General features: G+C 40.0%; 1 protein-coding gene across 1 annotated transcript in view; it reads right to left on the bottom strand.

Annotated features, from left to right (window-relative positions):
• The window catches only part of LOC134678032 (SID1 transmembrane family member 1-like), a 40,627-nt gene that overhangs the window by 15,472 nt on the left and 6,437 nt on the right, over positions 1-18,718 (bottom strand). The window contains exons 6-13 of the mRNA XM_063536467.1: positions 18,266-18,378; positions 17,456-17,543; positions 14,900-14,983; positions 14,190-14,317; positions 12,115-12,239; positions 11,470-11,562; positions 10,429-10,537; positions 7,544-7,619 (exon numbers count right to left, since the gene is read on the bottom strand). Of these exons, the coding sequence (XP_063392537.1) occupies positions 7,544-7,619; positions 10,429-10,537; positions 11,470-11,562; positions 12,115-12,239; positions 14,190-14,317; positions 14,900-14,983; positions 17,456-17,543; positions 18,266-18,378 (816 nt within the window). The remainder of the gene's footprint in view (positions 1-7,543; positions 7,620-10,428; positions 10,538-11,469; positions 11,563-12,114; positions 12,240-14,189; positions 14,318-14,899; positions 14,984-17,455; positions 17,544-18,265; positions 18,379-18,718) is intronic.

The following is an 18,718-nucleotide window of genomic DNA, read 5'->3' as shown; positions in this document are numbered from 1 at the left end:
ATCTGCCATCTCGTTGAGAGCAGTTGCTCTGTCGGACCGGTTGGAAATTTGGAGGTCGTCTAACGAATTTGGAATACCGCCCCTAATGGAATGCAGCATGCCATCCGTCATCATCTCTCGCCCCTTTGCCAACAAGAATGGTGTATGCCCCGTTACAATATTAATAGTGCTATTCAAAGATAGCTGGATTTGCGGTAGGTACTTGGACCAGTTCCTTTGGTCTTGTCCTACTAAAATAGCTAGGCAGGTCTCAATAGTTTGATTAAAGCGTTCTACTGTATTAGATTGAGGTGCGTAATATGCGTTATAAAATATCCTTGGTATTGAGTGTGTGGCACAAAAATCTTTAAATTGTTTACTTTGGAATATTGTTGCGTTGTCGCAGATTAAAACACATGGGATTCCCTCTTTATTTAAAATTTCTGATTCTATAAATGTAGTTACTGTTTTAGTTGTTGCAGTTCTAAGTGGGTGAATCCAACAATATTTTGTAAATACATCAACTATAGATAGTATGTAGACGTGACCAGAATATGATTGTACTAAAGGACCTATTAGGTCGATAGATAGAGTGTGTATAGGTTTATTAACCTTTTTCTGGTTTGTCATGTGCCCATGTGGAGGCTGATTTGAGTGTTTGTATGCTTTACACTTCTCACACGTGGCCACATAATTTTTCACGTCTGCATACATGCCTTTCCAAAAATAGTTTTCTTTAATTTTTGATAAAGTTTTAAATGTGCCAGGATGTACTGTTAGTTTTTCATGATTTTCTTTAATGCATTCTGGTATTAATTCTCTAGGCAAAACTATTTTCCAATTATTTTCGGTCTGTAAATTTGATATTGGTTTTGAATATCTAAATAGTACTTTATTTTTTATTTGATAGTTTTTATGAAATACTGGGTTTGTTTCTACATTTTTAAATAATTTATTATACCAATTATCTTTAGAACTGCAACCTCCTTCAAATATTACTGCCTCAATACGTGACAAAACGTCTGGTACTACGTGCATGGAGCCTTTTTTATGTCTAATTTCAAAGTCAAAACAAGATAACTGCATTGCCCATCGCGCCAAACGACCTGAAGGGTTGTTTAGCGTTTTGAGCCATTTTAGCGACATATGGTCGGTGACCACCACAAAGCGGCTACCTTCTATGTACGGTCTAAAATGATTTATTGAGTCCACTAATGCTAGGAGTTCACGTTCGGTTGTGCTGTAATTTCGTTCGGTTTTCGTAAGCAACCTAGAATAAAAAGCTACAGGGTGTTCTATACCGCTCAATTCCTGAATAAGTACGCTCCCGATGCCGACGCTTGATGCATCTGAATGGATCTGGAATGGTTTGGAAAAATCAGGGCAGGCGAGCACCGGAGCCTGGGTGAGGGCTTCTTTAAGCGCTAGGAATGACCTCTCTGCTTCCACTGTCCAGTCTACGGTGTCTCTACCCTTCTTCTTGCCAATTAAAGCTGTCATCGGGGCTATGATAGTTGAAAAATTTGCCACGAATCGTCGGTAATAAGAACAGAGCCCTATAAATGCGCGTAGTTGCTTAGCGGTTGTTGGGCGCGGGAAATTTTTAATGCTATCTAGCTTTTGTGGATCTGTTAGTAGACCTTGTGAACCGACTATGTATCCAAGGTACCTAAGCTCTGATTTACAAAATTCGCACTTACTAAAATTTATAGTTAGACCTGCCTTGCTTAAAGCTTGAAAAACGTCATTTAAAATAACGATATGCTCTTCAAACGAATTGGTGGCTATGAGAAGGTCGTCACAATATGCAAATATCTTCTCGCCGTATTTATGGTGAAAAAGAGAGTCTACCAAACGTTGTAATTCACAGCCCGCGTTCGAGATACCGAACGGGACGCGTTTAAATTCAAATAGTCCGCGGTTTGGTACCACAAATGCACATTTTTGACATGACGTGCCGGAGCCGTCGACGTTGTCGGAGTCACATAAAGAAATTTGCCAGTAAGCCGCCGACAAGTCGATTGAGCTTAAATAACGTGTGCCACGTAAATTATCTAAAATTGAATTAATGTATGGTACAGGATATGAGTCCTTGACTGTGACGTCGTTAAGTTTCCTGGCGTCTAAACAAAATCTCCAGGAACCGTCTTTTTTTGGGGTCATAACAACGGGGTTAGACCATGGTGATTTAGATGGTGCTATCACGCCCAGCTGAAGCATCCGGTCTACTTCGTCATTTAAAGCCTTCAGTTTAACCGGTGAAAGCGGATAATATCGTTGTTTTATTGGTGGCCCCGTTGTTGTGATCTTGTGCTCTACTAGAGATGTTTTACCCAGACCTCGCTCCTCTGTACTGATTGACTTAAATTCATTTATTACTTTGTCCAATTGAATTGATTCGAGAGGGGAGAGATCATGTTTTGGCACTATGGCACATAATGTTTTTAGTGACTCCGGCCTAAGTGATGTTTTCCTTTTTAGAAGGTGAATATCTTTTAATTTAAAAAGATCTATTAATTCTAGTGTTAATATAGAATCCATGCCAAAAATGAAGTCGTCAGATACTTCTGGGATTACCATAAACATGATATTATAAAGCATCCCTCTGAAATTGATTGGTAATAGGATTTTACCTATGACCTCAACGACAGAACGGTTTGCACAAGTCGCGGTTGTAGTGTAATTTATTAAATTAAATCCTAAATTTAAGAAATGTTTATGGTAATTGTTCCCTATTATACTTAAATTTGCTCCTGAGTCCATTAGACCTGTATATATTCGTTCTCGTACCTCAAAATCAATGTAAATTCGGTTATCTCCTTCAACCGCCTTTACACCAGGAGTCACCGCACCTAAATATAGTGTGTTTGATATTGTTTTGATGGCTCCTGGTCTATCTAGTTTTTTTGGACATTGTCTGCTTCCGGCGCTGGTCTGCCCTTGGCAGGATTACATTTGTGGCAAGTGCTTGTAAGCACATTTTTCTGACCGCACTGAAAGCAAACAATGCCTGGAATAGTGCGGCATTGTTGGTATGAATGTCCCGATTTTTTACATTTTTTACAAGTAAGTTGGTTGTTTTTATTATTTACCTGTCTTTGTGTATTATTGGTCTTGAAATTTCTCTGATTATAAGTTTTAATTTCATTAATTTGTTTTATTTGTTTTGTTGTTTTGGAATTATTTGTAGACCCAGGTAAGCCTGAATAAGCTTCAAAACGTTTGCCTATAGCAATAAGATTTTGGATGCTATTTGAGTCGTCGACAGCCAACAGGTGCCCATATGATGGCAAAATGTTATGTTTAATTATCTGCAGTAAGGTTGTTTCTGATAATTTTGTTGTGAGCCGCGCATTCATAGTTTGCATCTCCAATATGTAAAAATGTAATGACTGGCCTGGTGATTGTCGGTGTTCTCGAATAGTTTTTTCTAAAGTATAATCATTGTCTATTGATGTAAAAAACGATCTGAAAAGATCTTGCAATTCCGACAACGAGGAGACTCCGTCGCGTATGTGCCTATAGTAATCTAAGGCTTTACCGCTTAGTAAATCTGCAAAACATTTAAGCACTTTGTGCTCCGGAGTGTCTCGGCTACGTCTGTAGTCATCAATCCTAAGGAAAAAGTCGGTGACATCTGAGTCACCTGAAAATTTCAAATTCCACGACCGCAAATGGTCCTCGCGCAATACATGCACGATGCGTTCTGTACTGCCTGTAGTCCCCGTCGTAGGGGTTGTAGTGACTGCCCCTGTTAAGGTTGAGTTGGTTTGACGGACAAGGCCCGGAGCCCCCAAATATGGTAAAATAGACTCTAGTGGTTTTGGCGTGGATGGGCCGGGTAGGTGGGCGTCTGCAGCAGCACCCCGCGGTCGTGTATTGACATACGAAGGATTGAATCCTGTTAATTCACGAGTAGTGGTGGGGGGTTTGCCTTCCCTCTCACCTGTGTCATGGAATTCGTCCCCTTCCTCCTCCGACATGTCGGTAAGATTGCTGCTTTACTTGTGTCAGGGTGTGCACCTAAGTATTATAAGCTAATAACACTTCGGTAGATATATGAAGTATTGAAGTACACTACCACTATGCTCTCGACTGGAGCGTGGTAGAAAAAATAATTTGTGGCTAAGCGCTATGCTAACTATTCATAGTGTAGCCTAATAATAATTACAATAAATAATAAATTTGCTACTCTGTCACAAGTAAAGTTACAAATTAAATGGTATTGTATTTTTTAAGACCTATAATTGCATTTAATTCTTTTTTTTTAACTGATACTAATTTTATACATTTATCTTATCGCTCTCCCAAGCTCACAGCAACCAGGTTGATATTTAAAACTTTTTTTCGGGCGCCATTGTCGTGTATAAAAAATAATATTGTTGTTGTATGAGAAATAATAAGGTTTTTAAAATGTTTAAATAATTAATGGAAATAGTGCCTCGGATAAGATCCGCAGTGAAACATTGGACTATTGGAGTGCAAGGGTCCTCTTATTACTCTAACCTGGTTAATGGGAACTTGATAGGATATTGAAAAGATAAGACCAAATATATGACATGCAATTTAATACAATTCGCTAACTACTACAATGCACTCCGCTTTAGGGCGGGCGCTGCTCAGAATACAATCGGTTTCTCTAAACTGTCGGCGGTTATGGGGTGACACTATAGTAAACCTTAATCTACGATCGCGAGATGAACGAGACGCGGGGTCTTGGCCAAAACCTGGGATAAAAGTCTAGTGCACTCACGGGTACCGAACGTAGCTATCATCCACAGGCCCGCTGGTATTTAACGCAGCAGGCGGATCGCTGACGGTGGGCGACGGGCGTTCCTCAAGCTCCGGCTTTGGCAAGCCCGGGCGAGAACAACCCGCGGCGCTCAGGAGTTCCACAAGAAGAACCCGCGCGATGAGACCTTGGGGTCGTCGGACCGCGGCAAGGCTGTCCGACACACGGCTCGCGGGTCAAGGCCGTGCCCTACGGCTTGATGGTGGCGCCAACGTGATGCGCCTCGGAGCCGATAGGCCACGCAAGTGAAGGGGAGGCCTGTGTGAAGCACCTCGGGATCGCCAGGCGGCACGCAGTCCACAGGCCTTGGAAACTGCGCCCTGTGGTGAAAACCAGCGTCCCCACGACGCTCAGCACATCAGGGAGCGCGCAACGGCGCTCGGAGCAACACGACCGTCGGCCATGCTTGCGCTCGCCGGCGGCACGGAAAGCACTCGGTGGGCTACGCCCTTTTCGCGCACAACACACACACACACGGCGCACTTTACATATATCCCAATCTTCCACCGGCCAGGGCAGGCGGCGGAAGGGGGCGAGGCGGTTTATTTCGATATTCAATTAGGAACTGTATAAATGCTAGCGTGCCCCAGTACCAACCCTCCATCCATTGTCGATTCTAGCAAAATCCCCAGCCCTCCGTTTCGATCCATATCGACGCATCAAACGTCAAACCAACTTAAACCTTTTCCAAATCATATGACTCTCGAAAAAATATCAATGCTCATTAATACTTGTAATATTTTAAGTGGTTAATAATAATTACTAATAATTATATTTCTATCGTACGTTTCCTACCTTGTTTCATTCAGAATACCTTCTTTCCGATGCGGTAACTAAACGCATAGTCTACTCTCTGACAGTTCTCCTGTCAAAATTTCAACCTTTTCACACCTTCATATTCACTATTTATGTTTCATAAAAATTCCGAAAATGATTCTAAAATACTAATTAAATTAGGAAGTGACCTATTTGAGCAGTTGGGGTAGACCAGGGGGATCATTTTGATATGCATGAAGCCAGGTTTGGTTCACCAATCTCCGCGCAATCTGGGTGACAAGTTCCGTTCAAGTGGCTTACTCTTTAGCCTTGTTTCTTCGAAACCAGTTAACCAGGAGGCAGGATACGCCAACCAACCTACAGCTGAGGAGGTACATTATAGTTTTACATAAGTGTCATACTCTGGTGTATGTTATTTTGTTGGAAATGCGACAGTCATGTTGTACCGGTTATCTTGTATGGAAAAACATGTATTTATCCTAGGCAAATACGTAGCATCGCTACACTAACTATCACGGTTCGTGAGATACAGCCTGGTGACAGACGGACGGACGGGCGGACGGACGGACGGACAGCAGAGTCTTAGTAATAGGGTCCCGTTTTACCCTTTGGGTACGGAACCCTAGAAAAAGTTATTTAAGGATACCCTTTGACACGCGCGTCGCCAAGGGGGGATAGCTGTTCCCTCCTAGAAAACATTTTTAAATAAATCCAGGCGTGGCTCACTCCGCGTTTTCGTCGCTTTGCTACAGGTAGCTAAAAGTACATCCGTTCCACACCAATTTTGGTGGCTAGCCATAAGCCGCGCGTGGCGCTGTCGCCGCCTAGCGGTCATATCTGTGCTGATCGTAACAGACGCGTTTTGTTAGCGAGTGAGTCTTCTGTACCTAGTACTATTATTTATTCTGTGCTAGTGCATTTAGTTACTGGAAACGCCCTGGCTGTAATTGTCTATATAAAACAGTCTGCCGATTTTTGCGGGGGAGGGGCACGTCAAATGTATGGCTATTTCTACATGATTTCTACGTAACGTATGAATATCCATGTCAGATAAACATCATATATAACACTTTAAACTCTCGCGTTTTGTACACATATTTAATTACACAAACGGGTCTACCGCGTACAAAACGCGAGAGTTTAAAGTATTAGTGGGTAGCTGGTGCAAGTCAGCTGAAACGTCGGAATTAAAGGTGAAAACAATGAAATTATATCGCGGTAGACCCGTTTGTGCTCGGAGTAATTAACAATGGAGCCGCCATTAACCGGCGTTCCCCTTTGTCGAAAATAGGCGGCTAATGGTCAACCTCATGTCAACCATATGTATGGACTGACGTTTATCTGACATGACGTACCTATACATTTGATGTGCCCCTCCCCCGCAAAAAACGGCAGACTATTTTGTATCGAAAATTTTAGACATGGCGTCTCCGTTGGTTATATCCTCCAAGCGTTTGTGTAATTAAATATGCAGATAAACATCAGTCCATACAAAAGTTCGCACAATTGTGCAAGGTTTTCAGCAGAGGGGTAAGCTCTTAAAGACGACTCCGGTTATTAAATGTAGTAAACACTTTATTGCACAAAAGAAGTATATACATAACATATAGTTCGTTTTTTTAGCATTAGAACAAAGGTAAACAATCTTGATGTGTCTTTTAATTGAAAAACACGTTTTAAAAATAAGTCACGGCAAATATGTAACAATTATGAATCTGTAATTATGAATACGATCATTTATATTCTTCTGGTTTCATAAGTAATAATTAGTGATTTTTAAAAAGCGTTTTTCAAATAAAAGACATGTCAACGCTTACCTTCTTTGTACTTCTTTCTAATGCTAAAAAAACGAACTATAGAGAGAATACAGTGAATGTGTACAAAGGCGAACTTATAACCCGTTAAGGGAAAATGCTCTAAGAACTAAATGTATCCCCCTCCCATGGCCATCGGCCATATAACCCCCCCCCCCCCTTTGAATTTACCAGCACTCACCCTTTGGTACATGAAAAGCAGCTGCACGACCGGCAGTGCGTATACCACAGCCACCGTCAGCGCGCTCCAGAAATATCTGCAAAACAATATATTGGACATTACCGATCCTAAAAAAGTTTTTGGCAAAAATTCCATTTTTGGTACAAGCTTTTATCGCCGACTGTACTTTTCTTACGACAGACAACTAATACTCATCGAGACAATTCTAAAAACCCCAAACACAATTAGGTTACGGTGTTTCATCACAGAGTTCCTATGGCCACCTCCTGTCTCCATCATCAGATCAGCTCGATGACGGATGAATATTGCATTGTCACCCGACTTACGTATGTATGCAAAATTTCAGCTCAATCGGAAACCGGGAAGCGGATCAAATTTAACTTGCAAGATTTGATTACAGACAGACAGACAGACAACGGTCAGGTGAAACTAAATAAAAGCTTGTAAAAAAAATAAGCAGAAACGTCTGCGAACGATGCTAGAGTAATTCGCCAGTAAGTGGCCACCGGCCAATAACTGGCCACCGTAAACTAAAAATGAATTCTGGGGTAATTCGCCAGTAACTGGCCGCCCTAAACTAAAAATGAATTCTATTCACCTATAAACAGAATTCATTTTAGTATAAGGCAGCTAGTTATTGAAGGCTAGCCAGTTATTGAAACTTTGGTAAATAGAGTTCATTTTTAGTTTAGGGTGGCCAGTTATTGGCCGGTAGCCGGTTACTGGCGAATTACCTATTACATAAAATACATTTAAAAGTGTAAAAACCGGGCAAGTGCTAGTCGGACTCGCGCACGAAGGGTTCCGTACCATAATGCAAAAAAAAAAAACAAAAAAAGCAAAAAAAAAACGGTCACCCATCCAAGTACTGACCACTCCCGACGTTGCTTAACTTTGGTCAAAAATCACGTTTGTTGTATGGGAGCCCCATTTAAATCTGTATTTTATTCTGTTTTTAGTATTTGTTGTTATAGCTTTAGTATTTGTTGTTATAGCGGCAACAGAAATACATCATCTGTGAAAATTTCAACTGTCTAGCTATCACGGTTCGTGAGATACAGCCTGGTGACAGACGGACGGACGGACGGACGGACAGACGGACGGACAGCGAAGTCTTAGTAACAGGGTCCCGTTTTACCCTTTGGGTACGGAACCCTAAAAATTACTTTCTTGGGTAAGACTTGAACCGAACGGCCTCTGGATCGATACTCCAGCGCTCTACCATCTGAGCCACCAAGACCTCATCCATAGCCAGCGAATCTTACCACCATACAGATCTAGGGGACTCTAAAGTATGAGACAATCTAGTACCTTTAAATGAGCAATTTTTGTATATTTATTTATTTATATTTTATTTTGTATATTTTACAGAAACGGCTCCAACGATTTCGATGAAATTTTCTATATAGGGGTTTTCGAGGTCGAAAAATCGATCTAGCCTAGGTACTATCGCTGAGAAAACACACATTTTTGAGTTTTTATGTCTCCCAGATATTATTCATTTATTTATCGTACCTATAAATAGCTATACCGGGTGTGGCCTGTAACATGAGCAAATAATTAAAACATCGATTGTACTCCTCAAACGGTGACACTTTTGTTCTACAACTTTTAAAAATTATGAAGTATTTAGACTCCCTATTTTTCATACAAAATAAATATTCTCTTCAATGGACGCCATCGCTACGCCATATCATTGTGATTGACGTTGCTTGTCACGCTTTAAACATAACAAAATTCGCAATACATTGCGTCTTAGAATAAACTTTACAGTGCATTAAAAATCAAACCACAAGTTATTTTTAAAAGTCGCTGAACAAATGTTGGTCAGTATGAAGAGTACAGCCTACTGTTAATTTTTTTGCTCATATTACAAGCCGGATCTATATCTGAATCCCTAAAGTCTTTTCTCCTATCTTTGCATTCCCTAATATTGTTTGTCATAGTGATCAGATGTCCTAACACTCGTATACTCAATTTTGGTTTCCCTATTATCGACAGGCCGATTTTTTTAAATCCTAATATGTTTTTCCCTAATGACACTTTCCATATTGAGTATTTATCCTAATGTTATGTAGCATAATTCTTTTTTTGCCTAATTATTGTTAGGCCTAAAAATTATATATCCTAACCATCATGTTACCTAATTTTACTTAGCCTATCGTTTCTTGACCTAATACTCGTATGTCCTAATTTAAATTTCCCTCCTAACCTAACCAATGGCAGCATTTAATTTTTGCGAGGATCGCAGTTCTAACCTAACCTAACCCACTTTTGTGACAGCAGTTCGTTTTTTGAGGGTCACAGTTCTAACTTAACCTAACCCACTTTTGTGGCAGCAGTTCGTTTTTTTGAGGGTCACAGTTCTAACCTAACCTAACCCACTTTTGTGGCAGCAGTTCGTTTTTTTGAGGGTCACAGTTCTAGCCTAACCTAACCCACTTTTGTGGCAGCAGTTCGTTTTTTCGAGGGTCACAGTTCTAACCTAACCTAACCCACTTTTGTGGCAACAGTTCGTTACCATTCATTATGGAAAATAATTGTTATGATAATTGATCAATAGGAAAAGTAACTGTTATGATAATAGATCATTAGGGCAATAGCCATTAGGTCAAAACAGTTAGAGCATGTTATTCTATGCCAAACATTGTTAGGGATTTCGAAAATATGGTAAAAAACTTTAGGGATCTTGATAGTTATGGTATAAATGTTTAGGACAAATGATTCTTAGGCTAATCATTACATTATGGAAAGTAATCGTTATGACAATTGATCGTTAGGGCATGTGCCCATTAGGACAAACCAGTTAGAGCAAGTGACTTTAGGACAAACGTTGTTAGGGATTCAGAATGACACCCTTACAAGCCATACCCGGTATATGTTACCTGTCAGAGCGGCGCGCGTATGTGGGGCGTCGATTAAGCCCCGCAACTGTGAGGGGCTGCGCCAACACCAATTCGCGGGGCTCCGACCCGTCCGACGAAAACGAGTCCGCTGCAAGTAAACTTAGGCTTGTAACCTGGGCCGTCTTAAACTATGCTGGGGCCCCTGGGCACATAATCATTTGGGGCCCTTTTGGAAAGGAAAGAAATCAAAATTGAACTAACATTTTTCTACTATACCTCGTTTTTTTAGCATTAGAAATAAGGTAAACAATCTTGATGTGTCTTTTAATTGAAAAACACATTTTAAAAATAAGTTACGACTAATATGTAACAATTATGAATCTAATACGATCATTTATATTCTTCTGCTTTCATAAGTAATATTTTTTGATTATTAAAAAGCGTTTTTCAATTAAAAGACATGTCAAGATCGCTTACCTTCTTGCAAGTTCTTTCTAATGTTAAAAAAAACGAACTATAAGTATGACCTTCTATTTATTATGGGTAATCAAGTATACTGTTACTGTCTATCTCGGGCCCCCTGAGGATGGGGGCCCTAGGCAAGGGCCCCGTGTGCCCTTATGGTAAAGACGGTACTGCTTGTAATCTGCTGAGCACATTTGTAAATCATGGCACAGAATAAGAGCTAATACGTTTTAGTTTTAGCAAAAAGAATAGATAGTATAGAGGGGTCCTGTCATTGTCAATTTCGTAGTCACGGTACATTTACTGCCATCTATCGACACACGATTAAAACTTAAAATAAAATTGAAAATGTATAAATTAATCAAAATATGTTTACGGATAAATGACTCTTAATTTTTATTGTTCAATACTGACCCATGTTCTTTCACTGATATGTGTTAAAATTGTTAAATACCAAACGATGTCGTTAACGCCATCTAGCCGAGAATAGGCCAAAGGTAATGGCGCCATCTATTCGAGAATGACTTTTTCTTGGCCGTCCGAGGCACGTTTTTTCTGAGACTTTATTTATCTTATACGGAGTTATATATATCTCTGGTTTTAATGAATACTTACATCTTGGTATTTTATCAGCAAACAGTGGCGTTTCATCACTGGGCCCTCGAGATGTCGACGGTGCCGGGTCTTCGTCTATCACCACCACTTGCTCTGTAACAAACCACTGTCTAACTAAACTGCCCTATAGGGAGTATTACTGCAATGTTCTGCCGCCAGAGTGCAGCACTAATTTGTTTAGTATATACTCCATAGAGTAAGTTATACGCACTAGGCCTTAATCAGTTCCGTACCCAAAGGGTAAAACGGGGTCCCGTTATTACTAAGACTCAGCTGTCCGTCCGTCCGTCCGTCTGTCACCAGGCTGTATCTCACGAACCGTGATAGCTAAACAGTTGACATTTTCACAGATGATGTATTTCTGTTGCCGTTATAACAACAAATACTAAAAACAGAATAAAATAAAGATTTAAGTGGGGCTCCCATACAACAAACGTGATTTTTGACCGAAGTTAAGCAACGTCGGGCGGGGTCAGTACTTGGATGGGTGACCTTTTTTTTTGCATTATGGTACGGAACCCTTCGTGCGCGAGTCCAACTCGCACTTGGCCGCTTTTTTGTCAAGTTTTCACTATGACATTGATGCACCAAGGCGGTTTGTTTACAGGTGGCCAACCGCGAAACGCGAAAATCTGTGTGGCTCACCTGTGCATTTAGTGGTGAAGCAGGAGATGAGGGCAGTTAGCGCCAGAAGCAGCACGAGGACTGCCAACACGACGAGGGCAGCAACCACGTATTCCGCGTATGAAATAGTGGGTATTATACGGAACCTATACGCAAAATAAGTAGTTTAAAAACTATTTGAAATCTATGTAGGAAGATAAACCATTTTAAAAATACGCGCTGCTCCACCATGCGACCTACGCTCACATATTATAGGGTATTTGAAGTATTTAAAATAAATTAGTTTTCACCACACCAGCTCGGAAAGGCTTACTTTGCACTTCAAAAACTGATAGCAAAGTTGCATTTTATTCACATGTGAGGCAAAGTAATCAAATGCAAATTTTGAGTTGTTTTCTTATGTTTGCTGGTAGTATTGACTTTTAAATGATGATTTTGGATCATAAATATTTAATCACATTCATTTGGATTTGATTTGGTTTGATTTTGTTTGATATTTTACATTTAATATTTGCTAAGAGTTGGTGTGGTGAAAAATTTTGTGTTTCACTCGGGGGCATATTTTGTTTAACCCTCGTGCTTGGCAACCCTCGCAACGCTAAAGATTCCATTTTTCGAACCACTCGCTACGCTCGTGGTTCAATTTTGGGATCTTTCGCTAGCTCGGGTATCAATATTAGCACAAGCGGTTAAACAACAACTTTGCCCCCTTGTAAAACAAATAACTATTGGACCATGCATGAAATAAATCACCAGAAGATTAATAGAGAAACGTAGACAGCAGTTATTTTTAGACACAATTTCTATTAAAACCCGTATAAAACTATAAAGAGTAGGTAATTTGATTGTGACGTCACATGCTAGTGTTTCATATAAATTCCACAGTAGAGAAATCGTTTTGACAGTTCGAAAAGAGAAACTGATTTGACTAAATAACACTTGCACTACGTGGGTTATCAAAATCGCTACAGACTTTTCTTGGTCTAACTCTAACCAATTATTATTATAAATACCACCTTCGAAAATCTGCGAATATTGCGACGCGCATATCCCTACAAACCAGGGCTCGGAAACCGTTCTCATTAGTCAAACCGGTTTCGTTCATTCGCCCGGCAACGAAAAGGATTTCGTTGTTCTTTTGAGATAACGGTTTATGCCATATACGTTCTCATTTCGTTCTTGAGGAACGAAATTAACCGGTTAAATTGAAAATATCGAAGCGAGATAGAACGAGCAAGTATTGCTATCTCTTTCACGTATGACAACGAGTTTAACCGAGATTCTCCGGAAGCCAAGAGTAACCGGTATTATATCGTTCCCTGCGAACCATAAAGTTCCGTTCCCTCTTCGTACCGGTAAGGAGAGAGAACGTAATTTGTTAGTTTGCGTTCCATCAATTAACCGGTTTTTTAATGAACAAAATAATACAACGGTTTGGGAACGATATTAACAGGTATTTCAATACGGTTCCGAGCCCTGCTACAAACTACAAGCAGGTAGTAAAAGGGGCGGGGCCGGCCTAAAGATTAATCCACGGGTGAAGGTACCTTATGGCGCTTACGCTATTATTAACCGATTCGTTGCGTGTTCCATTTTCGAAAACTTTTGGCTGTGGCGCGGAACAATCATTTCATGACACGGCACCCGTGCCATGCGCCATAGAATATGATGACACTCCTCCCGTGTCATACGCCACAAGTAAAAAACATTGATGACACGGCAGGCGTGTCATCAGCCCCGAATCGGTTAATGACGCCCCAATACTATAGTTCGTTTTTTTTAGCATTAGAAAGAACTTGCAAGACGGTAAGCGATCTTGACATGTCTTTTAATTGAAATACGCTTTTTAAAAATCAGTAATTATTACTTATGACAGCAGAAGAATATAAATGATCGTATTAAATTCATAATTGTTACATATTTGCCGAGGCTTATTTTTAAAACGTGTTTTTCAATAAAAAGACACATCAAGATTGTTTACCTTATTTCTAATGCTAAAAAACGAAGTATAATGCGGTGTTACGTGACGTGTGACGTAAGCGCTGCAGTCAGCGCTTGCAAGAGTCAGCCCATAAGATACCTTTTCCCCTGTATACCTGAAACTCTTCACTCTCTCAGTTCCCATATCGTATTCCTTTAGCGTCGTCTCCCTCGCACCCGTGCAGTCCTCATCGCCCTGTTTCACTATGAACACCACGTAGAACCCCACGGGGAACATGGATTGCTGTAAATATTTGTTTATTTATTTGACGACCGGTCTGGCCTAGTGGGTAGTGACCTAGTGACACTGCTTGTGAAGCCGATGGTCCCAGGTTCGAATCCCGGTAAGGGCATTTATTTGTGTGATGATACAGATATTTGTTCCTGAGTCATGGTTGTTTTCTACGTATTTAAGTATTTGTATGTTATATATGTATATCGTTATCTGAATACCCACAACACAAGCCTTCTTGAGCTTACCGTGGGGCTTAGACAATTTGTGTAAAATGTCTTATACTTAAACTAAGGGGCTGTCCATAAATTGCGTCATCGATTTTTGACGATTTTTGACCCCTCATCATCCAAAAATCATGCTTCAAATGACCCCATTTCCTCCTACTTCATGCTACCGTCATCCGATGCCCAGACCCCCCCTCCCCTAAATTGAAATGACGTAATTTATGAATAGCCCCTAATGAGCCGCATCGCCTAGCAAGTGTGATGAAAAAATACATTAAGTACAGCCCTACTTAGATTGAAATTTAGGATTTGCAGAACACGTCGCGTAACCCCTTTTACAAGCAAGTGTGATGGAAACATAACTCACGGTAAGTGTAATCCCTCCTTTGTTCATCATGGTAAGGTGGTAGCCCTGATAGTTGACATCTTGCTCATTGTCAAACACTGGACACTGAAAAAAACTCTCAATACCAGTATATATTGGTAACGTACATAAAAACAGACTATAATAATAAGTTTTTGGCAAAAATTTCATTTTTGGTACAAGCTTTCATCGCTGACTGTACTTTTCTTACGACAGACAACTAATACTCATCGAGACAATTCTAAAAACCCCTAACACAATTAGGTTGCGTTGTTTCATCACAGAGTTCCTATGGCCACCTCCTGTCTCCATCATCAGATCTGGGGGCCGATTTTTGAAATTCGGACGCTCGATTTCGTGTATTTCGTTCAATAATATCTCCAGTATCCGGCATCTAAATTCTACTAATAGAATTGAAAACGAGTGGTTAATACCACTCGATTCCTAATTTCTATCACTCGTATTTCAAAAATTAGCATTTCGCCGTTTTCCACCGATTTCCGAGTGACGAAATCAAGCGATCGAAATTCAAAAATCGGCCCCCAGCTCGATGGTACCATAATATTGCATTGTCATCCGATTTATAAATGCATGCAAAATTTCAGCTCAATCGGAAACCGGGAAGTGGATCAAATTTAACCTGCAAGATTTGATTACAGACCGACAGACAGACAACAGTCAGGTGAAACTAAATAAAAGCTTGTAATAGACTATTATAAAATCTATAGGTACGAGTATAATTTCTCTAAGATCCCCACATTACAGGCTGTAGACGGGGGAAGAAACTTTTCACATCATCTATACTGCAAAACGTAATTCAAGACCAAAAAAGTAAGACAATGTTGCCACTGCAATAATTTGTTTGTAAAATAGTAAATTCCTTTTGATAAATAATCACGCTAAGATAATTTATTTATTAGTCATTTTAGTCCTACTATTCAAAAAAGTACTTTTATTTACTTATTTGTACATAAATACAAGACGCGCTAGTAAAAAAGTGGCAACATTCTTACTTTTTTGGTCTAGAATTACGTTTTGCAGTTTATTCGAAAAAGGGCTTTTTCTTCCCCGCTAGGAGGGATCAGTTGTACTTTTCTACTCAGTCACACTATTTTTTTTGGTCAAATAATACATATTTTGGAACTTATTTTCCTCATAGTTGATGTAAAAAGCAGTATGTGTCACACGGTATTAAAATTATTTCGTCTTATAGTTCGTTTTTTTAGCATTAGAAATAAGGTAAACAATCTTGGTGTCTCTTTTAATTGAAAAACACATTTTAAAAATAAGCTACGGCAAATATGTCACAATTATGAATCTAATACGATCATTTATATTCTTCTGCTTTCATAAGTAATAGTTTTTGATTTTAAAAAAGCGTTTTTCAATTAAAAGACATGTCAAGATCGCTTACCTTCTTGCAAGTTCTTTCTAATGCTACAAAAAACGAACTATGGCGTTAACACTTCAATCCCTCATTACGCTCAGGATTCAATGTACGCCCTTGACGGGAATATATCATTTTGATCCCTCGTAACACAAACTACTATTGAATTGTTCGAGAACATCACATTGTGTACTACGGTATATATGTGACGTTCCACGGGAAAAGGTACCTTATGGCGGTCGGCGCTTACGTCACGTAGCACCGCATTAGTATTGGGGAGTCGATAATAATAGCGTAAGTGCCGACCGCCATCGCCATAAGGTACCTTTACCTGTGGAATGTCACATTTGTGTTTGGAATATATGTAATAAAACACTATTTTGTGAATGTACTTGTAAAATTATATCTAAAAAATATATTCAGATTTAATAAAAAAAAAAAAATCAGAGCTTATAGTTCGTTTTTTTAGCATTAGAAAGAACTTGAAAGAAGATAAGCGATCTTGACATGTCTATTAATTGAAAAACGCTTTTTAAAAATCAGTAACTATTACTTATGAAAGCAGTAGAATATAAATGATCGTATTAGATTCATAATTGTTACATATTTGCCGTAACTTATTTTTAAAATATGTTCTTCAATTAAAAGACACATCAAGATTTTTTACCTTATTTCTAATGCTAAAAAAGGCGAACTATAGTGTGGGGATCACTGTACTGCCTCTATTGGAATGCTAAATTCTTAAAATAAATATATTAAAAAGAAAATTAAATTATTGAATATGTATTTTGCGTAATATTCCCTCATAGAGGTACAATAATATAGAGATGACACGGTGGAGGGGCCAAACGACCGAACGAGACGCACTTATGGAAATTTCAGTAGGAGTAGCAGAGAAAGCGGTATTATTGCTTGTCCTTGTCACAGTCTCACTTTTTGTTTGTTCCCCACCAAAAATTTAGTATGGTTTATGGTGGGCAACAAATAACCCGACCGAATCACGTAGATTGTTTTTGGTATGTTGTCAGGAATGTTAAAACGTGTTTTTAATATTGACGCTTTGCGTATGTTTTGTCCCTCACGGAGGCACGCGTATAGCTCATCTATGTAATACTAGATCTATGTATTCCCTATTCAAGTTAGAGAGAAGACAGTAACAAAAAAAATCTTACCGAGTTGTTTTGTATGGAGATGACGGCGCAGATGTCATCATCTGACTCTATGATGAGAATCACACTCTTTGGTATTGTGTAGTTGAATCTAAAACAATAGTATTTTATGCAACAGTTACAAAAGAGTTATTTATATGCGAGGGCCGGAGGGGTCGTCCATTAATCACGACATACTAAGATAGGGGGGTCTAAGCGCTGGATGCCTAGCGGTAAGAGCGTGCGACTTTCAATCCGGAGGTCGCGGGTTCAAACCTCGACGCGTACCAATGAGTTTTTCGGAAGTTCGAAAACAATACAAAAGGTCAAAAGGCGTGGCTCACTCCGCGATTTCGTCGCTTTGCTACAGGTAGCTAAAAGTGCATTCGTTCCGCCCCAATTTTGGGGAAAGCCATAAGCTGCGCGCTGTCGCCACCTAGCGGCCATATCTGTGCTGATCGTAACAGACGCGTTTTGTTAGAGAGTGAGTCTTCTGTACCTAGTACTATTTTTTATTCTGTGATCACGGTTCATATCCCGGTCGATATGTCGGCGGCCGATCGTAAGATCAAGCATATCGAGAAATTCTTAGGCATACTTATCGTGAAACGTGAAAATCTTTGACTCGATCCCTGAGTCGACGGAGCCCCGCGTAGCGGGGCTCCTATTTCTGGGCAGTTTGCCCTTCGGGCATCTGAAGCAACCTAACGAACCTATCCTGCCTATATATTGGTTTAATGTGACTATCGTCAAAACATTACACAGGAACATTACGATCTGCCTGATCCTACGATCGGCCGCCGACAGATATAAGTCTAGTCTAGCTGCTTGTACCTTAGTGAGGGTAGCTGAAGGTCTGTCGTTCTGGTGTTATTGGGCGGCGGGTCGCTGCTGAAGGAAAAGTAGTAATACTTAGGAGAGCTCGGCGTCACGTTCAAATACACCTCCTGTAACAACAAAAAACCGGGCAAGTGCGAGTCGGACTCGCGCACGAAGGGTTCCGTACCATAATGAAAAAAAAAACGGAAAAAAAATGCAAAAAAACGGTCACCCATCCAAGTACTGACCACGCCCGACGTTGCTTAACTTTGGTCAAAAAATCACGTTTGTTGTATGGGAGCCCCACTTAAATCTTTATTCTGTTTTTAGTATTTGTTGTTATAGCGGCAAAAGAAATACATCATCTGTGAAAATTTCAACTGTCTAGCTATGACGGTTCGTGAGATACAGCCTGGTGACAGACGGACGGACGGACAGCGAAGTCTTAGTAATAGGGTCGCGTTTTAC

This window comes from Cydia fagiglandana, chromosome 27 (genome assembly GCF_963556715.1).
Source record: "Cydia fagiglandana chromosome 27, ilCydFagi1.1, whole genome shotgun sequence".
NCBI lineage: Eukaryota > Metazoa > Arthropoda > Insecta > Lepidoptera > Tortricidae > Cydia > Cydia fagiglandana.
This window is presented reverse-complemented; position numbering and strand designations above follow the sequence as displayed.